The sequence below is a fragment of the Palaemon carinicauda genome, chromosome 13, assembly GCF_036898095.1.
Source record: "Palaemon carinicauda isolate YSFRI2023 chromosome 13, ASM3689809v2, whole genome shotgun sequence".
Taxonomy (NCBI): Eukaryota; Metazoa; Arthropoda; class Malacostraca; order Decapoda; family Palaemonidae; genus Palaemon; species Palaemon carinicauda.
In genome coordinates, this window is record NC_090737.1 from 127,940,013 (window position 1) to 127,952,679 (window position 12,667).

Consider the following 12,667-nt stretch of genomic DNA (forward strand, 5'->3'; position numbering starts at 1 on the left):
GTAAAATAAACGTTTCAATTGTTTACGTTCAAAGACAACAATAAAAGTTTGACGGCGTTCTTTTCTATCATTTTAGAATATTGTGTTATAAATTGAAGATACTGATTATGTACTTTGTTTTATTATCATATTTAGTAATAAAAATAGTAATTATTAGCTTTAATGATATATTACAGAATAAAATTTGACATATTTACAAATTTTTATTAGCTGAAATCTTATTTTTCTACAATACTTCAAGTTTAACGCTTCTAAATCCGCGGCATTCGAACTAACCTGTGGCCTGCGAATTACGCCTGCGCTTCTCAGCAGTGTTGCCTGATATAGAGATTTATCCCTAGATTTGGGAATTTTGGGTGTTTGATGGGGATATTCTATACATATTTCTGTGAAGAAGAAACAAAGCTGTGTAAATCTTTATATTGTTGCAAATACATTGTTTGCTCTTATATAAATTATAACGACTAATTTATATATTAGTAGAGCCTGCATGATCAGAAGAAAATATATTTGTAGAAATGGGGATGTTTGGGTTGTTTTGGGGATTTTTTATCATGAGTTCTGGGGATTTTTAGGTTAACCTACCTGGCAACACTGTATACTCAGCAGTGTCAGCACTCAGCACTCAGTATCGGCTGCCAAGCAATTCATCACATCTCAGAATTTGAAGATAATTGTGAAATTTTACTCTGTTTGAACGTGGTATATTCGCCAGTAGACTTTGTTCAAAATGTCAGACGAAATAACAAGTAAGTTAACGTTGAATATGCTGGGCTTTATTTGATCTCAGGAGAATTTATTTAATTGTAAACAATGCTATAAACTATCTTTTTAACGATGTCCGTATGGCAGTTCCCTACACATATAAGCCATTATGCATGTCTTTAATTGTTGCAGCTGGATGCACACTAAATTTGAAAATGATTTACCTGTTCTATGGATTCAGTAAAAGCATGAACTTTAATTTCTCCCCCAAATGCTTGACCCATGCGTTTTTTCTTCAATAGATTTCCTTGTGTTTTATGTATTTGTCAATTATTGGTATCCCTCTTACAAGCCATTTTATTTAATTCACCAATTAAATAATTATGGGGGTATCCAAGTTAGAATCCAGTCTTATGTATTGAAAGACATCCAAATATTCTTGTATTTGACAAATCACTTATGGCTCATATGTATGTAGTTATTTACATAACCAGGTGTAAAAACACATAGATGCCTTTGTATATCAGCGGCCAGGGTATGTATGTATAATAGTGTCCATCTGTATGTATGATGATGGCTGATTAAGGGTGGAAGAAACTCTTTAGCTATGGTCAGCAGCGCTTCTAAGAGAAGGACTCCAAAATCAAACCATTGTTTTCTAGTCTTGGGTAGTGCCTTGGCCTCTGTACCATGGTCTTCCACTGCTTTGGGTTAGAGTTTTCTTGCTTGAGGGTACACTTGAGAAAGCTGTTCTGTCTTGTTTCTCTTCCTCATGTTTTGTTCAAGTTTTTATAGTTTATATAGGAGATATTTATTTTAATGTTACTCTTCTTAAAAATTAAATTTTTCAATATTAAACTTACCCGATAATCATGTAGCTGTCAACTCCGTTGCCCGACAGAATTCTATGGAGGGATACGCCAGCTATCACAATACTAGAAGGGGGTGTATTTACCAGCGCCACCTGTGGCCAGGTACTCAAGTACTTCTTGTTGACACCTCCTCAATTATTCCTCTGTCGTGCTTCCGGCAAGACGTTCTGGGATACGCTTATGTTCTTGGAGTATTTTCACGACTTTGGTGAAGTATTTCTCTTTGATTTCGGCTGTCGCTTTACTGGAAAACTTCTATATTAGCTTAGTTAGCTTTTGGAATTAATTTGATTAATTTTGGTGACGAGAGAGTATGAACTCTCGTTCACCTTTCAATGGCCGACCCTTCCCTTAGACGGAAGTGTTGGTGTCTAAGAGAGTATAGACTCTCTTTCTTAATTTTGCTTAACAAAGTTATAGATTTATTTTATATCTCTCCGCCTCTTATAGGCCTCTTCGATTAACTTCCTTTTATTATAAACTCATTAAAATTAATTTTTAGATTTGTTTATATTCGACCTTCCTAATAGTAGGCGGTCTTTTACCGAAGTTAATAAACTTTGAGCCCGTCATTTCGGTTTTACCTGTTAACATATTATGCTATTTCCGCCACAGAGTTTGAAAGATTTTCTTAAGAGAACGTTCAACTTGCACTCTATCGTTACGATAGAGAAAGAATGTTCACGGTTTCACGTTGCAGTAAGAGTAACCGTGTCTAGCGTTTTGTTCATTCTTTCTTAACTTAATGGTTTTGATCCTAATAAAGGAACTTTTCAGTTTTTTCCTTTAACAATAATATGTTTTTTACGATATATATGATTGGGCTCTTCTCTCAGGTTCTAAGTCAAGAGAGAGAGAGAGAGAGAGAGAGAGATAGAGACGGAGGGAGAAAGAGGATAAACGTTTCTTTCAAGCCTGCCAGGCGTACGAGTAACGTCATTATCGATTTTTGCTCTTCTCCCTAGTCTCTTTAGGGGAAGAAACTAAACGTTTCTAGAGTGATCTAGTGTTTAGTCTCTTTCCAACCACTGATTTATCTTTCATTAGATTTTTCTGTTACATTGTAATTCTGTTTTCGCAATTACTAACTTTGAGAAAGGATAGAATTGCGTATTTCAGGTACAAACCACTTAAGTTTCGAGTTCAACAACAGATCTCTGCTGTTAAGGCTTTACCTCAGCAGAACTTAGTGTCTGCCGACCCCAAGTTAACTCTACTGCAGTCCATACAGTCACAACTTTCGGTCTTGATGCATGAGTGTCGGGCTGAGAGTGTTGCACCGCCTGCACTCCCTCCACCTGTTCTCGCTGCACCTGTGCTCGCCCAGCCTGCACCTGCTCCGCCTGGTCGCAGCACCATCTGCCAGGCGTACGATGTTGTGAACTCTACTACAGTCCATGCAAGCACAGTTTTCGGACTTGATGAGTGAGTGTCGGGCTGAGAGTGTTGCTCCACCGCCTCCGCCTACACTCCCTCCTCCTACACTCGCTCCGCCTGATCACAGTACCATCTGCCAGGCGTATGATGTTGTGGACTCTACTACAGTCCATGCAAGCACAGCTTTCGGACTTGATGCGTGAGTGTCGTGCTGAGAGTGTTGCACCTCCTGCACCTGTGGTGCACCAACCTCCTGCACCCGTTCAGCCTGTGCTGCACCCGCCTGCACCGGTGGTGCACCAACCTCCTGCACCCGTTCAGCCTGTGCTGCACCCGCCTGCACCGGTGGTGCACCAACCTCCTGCACCCGTTCAGCCTATGCTGCACCCGCCTGCACCGGTGGTGCACCAACCTCCTGCACCCGTTCAGCCTGTGCTGCACCCGCCTGCACTCGCTGCACCCAGTCGCAGCTCCATCTGCCAGGCGTACGATGTTGAACCACTTTCGGAGTTTGCTGTTCACAGTTTTGTTCAGCCTCAGCCTTCTTTAAGGCAACCCTTGCTTTGGGATCAGGAGAGTTACACTCTTCCTCCTCCTCCCCTTGCTGCTCCTCCAGTGGTGCAACTCTCGGTTGGGGTACAACAACCTCTCCCCTCCGTGAGTCTGTCTGCTCAACCAGCGCTGCACCGAGTTCAACCCTCATCTAGGCAAGCTCATCTACACCATGCACTTGCGCCTCAGGAGCCTCAGCTTGCTAGAACTTTACCTTGTTCTGCGCAGCCTCAACCTTCTCATGCTCCACTCATCTCTCAGGAACAGGAACGGACTACTCCGCCTCCGTCCTCCGCTCAGCTGGTACAATCCTTGGGTGCAACTCTTGCTAGGAGTCAACCTCCTTCACCCTTGCACCTGCCTTCTGCTCCGTCTGTTGTTCAGCCTATGCAGTCTGAACCTCAGGTTTTCCCTCAAGTTGAGGAAACCTCTGTTGTTGTTCCAGCTCGTTCTGACTCTGCTGTTCAGCATACCATGGTTTAAACCCCATGCAAGCATGCATTAAGCACTCTAGCACTGGTCATGGAATTTCTGAGAAATGTTAAACGCCATGCACACGCTCTGCTTTCCTTTCAGCAGGCTCTGCTTACAGCAGGCTCTACTTCCTACATGCTCAGCATTCAGCATGCTCTGCATTCAGCATGCTCTGCATTCAACATGCTCTGCATACAGCATGCTCTGCATTCAGCATGCTCTGCATACAGCATACTCTGCATACATCATGCTCTGCATACCTTACCGCATGCTTCTCAACACATCTTGGGTTGTTGCCAACTCACTAGACTGTCAAGCAGTTTCATAACGTTGCCTTCTAGTCTGCTGCTTTGCACCAGTGAACCCTCACTCAGAGAACTTAGCTTTTCTAGGATAAGGTCCCTGTAGATGAGAAAGTTCTTTTCTCCCTCCTTCTGATATTCCCTTGAGGACTCTGTCATTTGGAGGGAGCCTTTAGCTGCATAACCTCTTATGGACTTTTATTTAAGCATACATGCTTACAGGGAAGGTAATGGTTACACTTCAGCCGCTAATCCCGTCTGTTACCACACCTGCTCCCATAGACCTTGAGCTGTGTTGCATGACATGCAGTCCAAGCTTAGTCCTTGTTAGAGGATTTTTTGTTTACGGAGTCAATGTGTCACGGGGAAGACGTTCAACAACCAACAGAAGGGACTTGTTGTGACGCAGTGGGCAACCTCAGCAACCCGTTAAGGAGTTGTCTGTACGACCCAGACAGTCTAGACAGAATCGGGTTGTCACTGTACTTCCTCGCTTGCCCATGATTGACAGTTTACAGACTGTGCAGCAGTATCATGATCTTGTGTCCGGCTCCGTCAGACGACTGGCTTTTAAGAGCTCCCTCAAGTCGTCGCTGTCTGGAGATTTTCAAATGGACTATGGATCTGACCAAGGAACTGGGCCTCCTGGTCAATTTTGAGGAGTCTCAGCTCGTTCCATCCCAGACCATTGTCTCCTTGGGTATGGATCTTCAGAGTCGAGCTTTTCGGACTTGTCCGTCGGCCCCAAGGATCTTCCAAGCCCTAGAATGCATCCAGAGCATGCTGAGAAGGAACCGATGCTTAGTCAGGCAGTGGATGAGTCTAACAGGGACACTTTCATCGCTGGCCCTGTTCATCGAGTTAGGGAGACTCCACCTCCGCCCCCTTCAGTATCATCTAGCTGCTCACTGGATAAAGGACATGACGCTAGAGACGGGCTCAGTTCCTGTTTCCGAAGAGATGAGGTCTACTCTAACGTGGTGGAAGAACAGCATTCTTCTCAAGGAAGGTCTACCATTGGCTGTTCAGTCCTCCGACCACCGTCTCTTCTCGGACGCATCGGACACGGGCTGGGGTGCGACACTGGACGGACAGGAATGCTCGGGAACATGGAATCAGGAGCAAAGGACACTTCACATCTATTGCAAGGAGTTGTTGGCAGTTCATTTGGCCTTGATAAACTTCAAGTCCCTCCAGCTTAACAAGGTGGTGGAGGTGAACTCCGACTACACCACAGCCTTGGCTTACATCTCCAAGCAGGGAGGGACTCATTCGAGGAAGTTGTTCGAGTTCGCAAGGGACCTCCTCATTTGGTCAAAAGATCGAAAGCTCACGCTGGTAACGAGGCTCATTCAGGGCGATATGAATGTCATGGCAGATCGCCTCAGCCGGAAGGGTCAGGTCTTCCCCACAGAGTGGACCCTTCACAAGAATGTTTGCAGCAGACTTTGGGCCCTGTGGGATCAGCCAACCATAGATCTATTCGCTACCTCGATGACCAAGAGGCTCCTCTTGTATTGTTCTCCGATTCCAGACCCAGCAGCAGTTCGCGTGGATGCCTTTCTGCTGGATTGGTCCCATCTCAACCTGTATGCATTCCCGCCGTTCAAGATTGTCAACAGGGTACTTCAGAAGTTCGCCTCTCACAAAGGGACACGGCTGACGTTGGTTGCTCCCCTCTGGCCCGCGAGAGAATGTTTCACTGAGGTACTGCAATGGCTGGTCGACGTTCCCAGGACTCTTCCTCCTAGAGTGGACCTTCTGCGTCAACCTCACGTAAAGAAGGTACTCCCAACCTCCACGCTCTTCGTCTGACTGCCTTCAGACTATCGAAAGACTCTCAAGAGCTAGAGGCTTTTCGAAGGAGGCAGCCAGAGCGATTGCCAGAGCAAGGACGACATCCACTCTCAGAGTCTATCAGTCTTTATGGGAAGTCTTCCGAAGCTGGTGCAAGGCCAATGCAGTTTTCCTCAACCAGTACCAATGTAACCCAGATTGCTGACTTCCTGTTACATCTAAGGAACGTAAGCTCCCTTTCAGCTCCTACGATCAAGGGTTACAGAAGTTTGTTGGCAGCGGTTTTCCGCCACAGAGGCTTGGATCTTTCCTCCAACAAAGATCTACAGGACCTCCTTAGGTCTTTTGAGACCTCAAAGGAACGTCGGTTGTCCACTCCAGGCTGGAATCTAGACGTGGTCCTAAGGTTCCTAATGTCATCAGGATTTGAACCGCTCCAATCAGCCTCTTTTAAGGACCTCACATTAAAAAACTCTTTTCCTCGTGTGCTTAGCAACAGGTAAAAGAGTAAGTGAGATCCACGCCTTCAGCAGGAACATAGGTTTCACATCTGAAACGGCTACATGTTCCTTACAGCTCGGTTTTTTGGCTAAAAACGAGCTTCCTTCCCGTCCTTGGCCTAAGTCGTTCGAGATCCCAAGCCTTTCCAACATGGTGGGGAACGAACTGGAGAGAGTACTTTGCCCAGTTAGAGCTCTTAAGTACTATCTAAAGGTCAAAACCATTACGAGGACAATCAGAAGCCTTATGGTGTGCTATCAAGAAGCCTTCTCTACCAATGTCTAAGAACTCAGTTTCTTACTACATCAGGCTTCTGATTAGAGAAGCAAATTCTCATCTGAAGGAAGAAGACCTTGCTTTGCTGAAGGTAAGGACACATGAAGTGAGAGCTGTGGCTACTTCAGTGGCCTTCAAACAGAACCGTTCTCTGCAGAGTGTTATGGATGCAACCTATTGGAGAAACAAGTCAGTGTTCGCATCATTCTATCTCAAAGATGTCCAGTCTCTTTACGAGTACTGCTACACCCTGGGTCTATTCGTAGCAACGAATGCAGTAGTAGGCGAGGGCTCAGCCACTACATTCCCATAATCCCATAACTTTTTAACCTTTCTCTTGAATACTTTTTATGGGTTGTACGGTCGGCTAAGAAGCCTTCCACATCCTTGTTGATTTGGCGGGTGGTCAATTCTTTCTTGAGAAGCGCCAAGGTTAAAGGTTGTGATGAGGTCCTTTAGTATGGGTTGCAGCCCTGTATACTTTAGCACCTTTGAGTTGATTCAGCCTCCCAAGAGGAACGCTGCGCTCAGTAAGGAAGACGATCTTATTAAAGGCAGAGTAACGGTTCAAGTCGACTTCCTTACCAGGTACTTATTATTTCATTGTTATTGTGGATAACTGATTATATGAAATATGGGATACTTAGCTATCCTTTAATCTTGTACACTGGTTTTCACCCACCCCCCTGGGTGTGAATCAGCTACATGATTATCGGGTAAGTTTAATATTGAAAAATGTTATTTTTATTAATAAAATAAATTTTTGAATATACTTACCCGATAATCATGATTTAATCGACCCTCCCTTCCTCCCCATAGAGAACCAGTGGACCGAGGAATAATTGAGGAGGTGTCAACAAGAAGTACTTGAGTACCTGGCCACAGGTGGCGCTGGTAAATACACCCCCTTCTAGTATTGTGATAGCTGGCGTATCCCTCCATAGAATTCTGTCGGGCAACGGAGTTGACAGCTACATGATTATCGGGTAAGTATATTCAAAAATTTATTTTATTAATAAAAATAACATTTTTCCTTGTTTCCTTTCCTCACTAGGCTATTTTTCCCAGTTGGAGCACCTAGGCTTATAGCATCCTGCTTTTCCAACTAGAGTTGTAGCTTAGCAAGTAAAAATGATAATAATAAGAGTATGGCAGTGTAACGGGGTCGCACGTTAGGTAAGTAAGTAAGGACATGGCTTTTAGGTTATGGGGTGAAGTTTAGGTTAGTTGGTGTCCATCTTTTATGCACGCTGGAGGAGGAATTGGTTGCTCATATACAAGGCCAGTTCCTCCTGCTTGCATAAAAAATGGACATCAACTAACCTTAACTCTCCCCTTAACCTAACCTACAAGCCGTTTCCTTACCTACTTGTCTAACAGGTGGGCTAATGCCCCCCTGTGACCCCCCTTATACTGCTGTATTCTAAGTTAGCCGTCATCATACACATAGGTGGCCACTATCATACATACACCCCAAACATATTTGTTAAAAATCTTTTAATCGTAGCAAGAAAAATTAGTTTACATGTCAGTACATTACCAAATAGACAATAAGAAAAGTTCCTGATGCATTTGTAGGTAATTTAAGCATCACTGAAGATTATATTTGGCAGGAACTTGCATTTTTCAAGTTATAAAGATGTTTGAATTACAAGATGATATAACTTCAAGACCACATTTAAAAAAGGAAAGGAGCTCAAATATACAATCTAACCCAAGATTTGCACCTAACCTAGCCTAAACTCCCTTCCTTACTTTTGGGGTTTATGACAGCCCGTCCCCCAGGACTTTGTGTCATTACTTTACATAGGGAGATGTCAGGATGCCAGAAAATTCTTAACCCTTTTACCCCCAATGGACGCACTGGTACGTTTCACAAAACTCATTCCTTTACCCCCATGGATGTACTGGTACGTCCTTGCAAAAAACTGCTATTTACACTTTTTTTGCTTATTTTTGATAACTTTATGAGAAACTTCAGGCATTATCCGAAAGAATGAGACAAACATGACCTCTCCGTGATGAAAATTAAGGCTGTTAGAGTAATTTGAAAAAAATACATATTGCAAAATGTGCTTGAAATAAAATGCCGGGAGGTCAAGGGTTGGAAAGTTCCAAATAGCCTGGGGCTAAAAGGGTTAATCAATCAATCAATTACATAGGAAGACCATACAGAATTACATAGGAAGACCATACAGTACACATGTGCTGACCTCCCTATAGGCTTCTCTTTTAAAATGTTTTTTTTTTTTTTTTCAGACATATCTCCTAATTTCAATTTGTTCCAACACGAAGTACTTACTTCGAACAACTTTCTTAGGAGTATCTGGGATCTCCTCCCATCCTACCAGAGTTTTGTGTAGTTTACCCTAAACCCATTTTCTATGAGGGGTAACCTCAGGCGGAGTTAGGAAAATTACAAATTACCTAAAATTTGTGATTTTTCAATATTAAACTTAGCCGGTGATCATATAGCTGCAACTCTGTTGCTCGACAGAAAAACCTACGGTCAAAATACGCCAGCGATCGCTATGCAGGTGGGGGTGTACATCAACAGCGCCATCTGTCGAACAGGTACTTAGTACTCCAAGCAAACAAAGAACCAATTTTCTCTCTGTCGGGCTACCGGCAAGACCTACTAATACGCTGTTACTAACTGGATTTGTTTTCACAACTATTTGGTGAAGTACACTATTCTAGTTTTGAGCTTTCGCTATGCAGGGGTTTTATCTTCATCTCAAAACTTGAACTCGTTTTGGATAGATTTAATTATGGTGACAAAGAGAGTATGGACTCTCTTTCACTTTTAAATGGCCGACCCTTCCCTTAGACGGAAGTGTGTTTAGGTTTTTAGTAATTTTGCTTAACACGTTATAGATCTATATATTTTATATCTCTCCGCCTTTATTAGGCCTCTTCGATTAACTTTCCATTTATTATAAACATATAAAAATAAATTTTTATGTTTTGTTTATATGCGACCTTTCCTGATAGTAGGCGGTCCTAACTTGGAACCGAAGTTAATCAACGTTGAGCCCGTTATATCGTATTTAGCCTTTAAAGAATTTAAAATTTTTTAAATTCAATGTTTTATGAAAGAATTTCTTTGATAGTCTTCGTACTGTTTTCAAAGATGAACTAACGTTTAGTTTTTTAGACTACGCAGTTGTTGACGTTCAGGACGTTCAACATGCGCTCTATCGTTACGATAGAGAGAGAGTGTATCACGGTTTCACTTTGCAGTAAGAGTAAATCGATTCTGACGTTTCGTTCATTCTTTCTTAGCTTAAATGGTTTAAATTCTAAATTAAAGGAACTTTTTATTTGGAAAACCTTTCAGTTTTTTCCTTTAGCCAAATAACATGTTTTTTTGACGATATATAATTGGGCTATTCTCTCAGGTGCGAAATCAAGAGAGAAAGAGAGAGAGAGATAGAGACGGAGGGAGAGAGAGGAGAAAAAAACGTTCCGTTCAAGCGGGTAACGTTGTTCTCGTGTTACTCTCCTCCCTAGTCGCTGTACGGGGAAGAAGGTAAAACGTTTCTAGGGTTTTATTCTTGTCCCCAGGCTATGTGCGGTGAGAGATTGTAAACGTAGTTTATTTGAACTAGTGTTTAGTCTCTTTCCCAGCCACTGAATTCTTTATCTTTATATAGTTTTCTGTTTTTGCTAGTATTAATGAGCTGCATTATACGACTGTTTTCGCAATTACTACCTTTTAATGAAGGGTAGAATTGCGTGTTTCAGGTAGAAATCAGTAAAAGTTTCGATTTCAGTGAAATAAGTGTAAAACAGAAAATCGAAGTGATAAAGTGATATGCGCAAAGTGTTACAGTGTTGCGTCCGAGGGTTCGTCTGTTCGTGCCTGTTGTTCACCTAGTCCGGGACCTCTTGCAAGCTCCCAAGCCCAGGGGAGAAGTAATGTCGAACGACTTATGGGTTCGTCAGGCCTTGATCAACGAACAGACGTTTCCCTCCGTGGTTTCGGGCGTATCTACCCAAGATCGCCCCACCCACACAAAGACGAGAGAGCCCATTTACTTCTCGTCTGCGGAAGAGGTTTCTCGTAAGAAACCATGGACCAAGGTCTCGCAGCTTATTAAGCGCAAGTCGGTCCCTTCCGCGCAAGTCCAACGGCCCAGTTGTAGCCACTGGGTCAGTTCGGACTCGCTGCAGTCTTCCGACGACTGCTCACCTCCTAAGAGAGGCAAAGCGGTACCGCAACAGGCAGTAACACCGTCTGTTGCCGCACCTGCTACTGTAGACCCTAAGTGGTCTTTGCTGCAGACCATGCAGACACAGTTAACATCTTTAATGCAGGACTTTCGTGCGGAGAAGGTTGACGCTGCACCCGTTAGCCTACAACCAACCACGGTTGTGCGTTTAGTTGACGCTGAGGCTACCTTCTCTCGCACTCCAGCTGTGAGAGTCCCGCCACCCATGCGCAGTGTACCCTGCCAGCCGCATGTTGACGTTCAGCGACGCACGGAACCCTCCGTTGACGTTCGCGAGTTACAACAACAACCTAAGTTGTTTTGTTTTGACGCGGTGCGTCAACCTCCGCATTCTAGAGTTGTTTTGACTGCTCAGTATAGACAGTCAAAGCAGTCTCGAGTGAACACTGTATGTCCTCACGCACCTGTTGTGGTTGACAGTTCAGTTGTTGACAGTTCACAGACTGTCAAGCAGTTACATGACGTTGCCTTCTGGTCTGCTACTAATGCACCAGTGCTGTATGTCCTCACGCACCTGTTGTGGTTGACAGTTCAGTTGTTGACAGTTCACAGACTGTCAAGCAGTTACATGACGTTGCCTTCTGGTCTGCTACTAATGCACCAGTGAGAGACTCACTGAGATAACCTAGCTTTTATCGGACAAGGTTCCTGTAGATGAGAAAGTGCTGTTCTCCCTCCTACTGATATTCCTTTGAGGACTCTGTCATTTGGAGAGGAGCCTTAAGCTGCTTAGCCTCCTATGGACTTTAATTAAATCATGATGATTTTTTAAGGATCTTCGTCCGGATCTTGTAACTGCTGCTCCTCGTTCGCCTAAACGTCAGAACTTACACTAGGCCTAGCTACTTCGAAGCCGTTGTTGTTAAGCTAGTGCTCTCTCGCTCTCCTAGAGAGCGTTACGTTGGCTAGGCGACTGGTTTTTGCACCAGGAGGAGTTTTAGGGATACAGCCTTTGATTTCCCTTCTTTTAAACTGGCTTATAGAGCGAGAGTCTGATAGGACACGAGAGAAGTTCTCGGCTTGGGAGTTCATGCCTCTACCCAGATAGACTTCTCAATTCTGGTAGACTCGCCCTGGCGCCTAGCCAGGAGACGCTCCAAGTTGTTTACAGGTCAACTTCTCAACTTTTGTCGAGCCTTTGAAGTTTTGCTGTACTATTATGTCACACATAACAAGGCTTCCAGGGATGGTAAATGGTTCCGCCTCAGTCGCTAACCCCGTCTGTTGCCACAACTGCTCCCGTAGACCCTAATGGGCTTTGCTGCAAGACATGCAGTCCAAGCTTGTGTCCTTGATAGAGGACTTAAATGCGGAGAAGAACCTTCTAGCCAACAACCTTCCAACCGGTTGGTTGTGCGCCCTGTTGACGCTGAGGTATCCTACTCGCGTCTGCCAGTTGAGGTGGTTCCTCCACCGATGCGACCCAGTGTGGGTTGCCAGTCGCACGTTGACATTAAGCGACGCTCGGAGGTGGTTGTTGACGTTCAGTGTGTCACTAGGAAGACGTTCAACAACCAGCAGAGGTGACTTGTTGTGACGCAGTGCGTCAACCTCAGCAACCCGGTAGGGTGTTGAC

The 12,667-nt window shown here is 44.1% G+C and overlaps 1 protein-coding gene across 3 annotated transcripts in view; it reads left to right on the forward strand.

Moving 5' to 3' along the window:
- Positions 1-606: 606 nt before the first annotated feature.
- LOC137652422 (uncharacterized) overlaps positions 607-12,667 on the forward strand; it is a 94,721-nt gene continuing 82,660 nt past the window's right edge. For all 3 annotated transcript variants that reach the window (XM_068385823.1, XM_068385824.1, XM_068385825.1), the window contains exon 1: positions 607-749. In XM_068385823.1, coding sequence (XP_068241924.1) covers positions 731-749 — 19 coding nt within the window. In that variant the 5' untranslated portion in view covers positions 607-730. The remainder of the gene's footprint in view (positions 750-12,667) is intronic.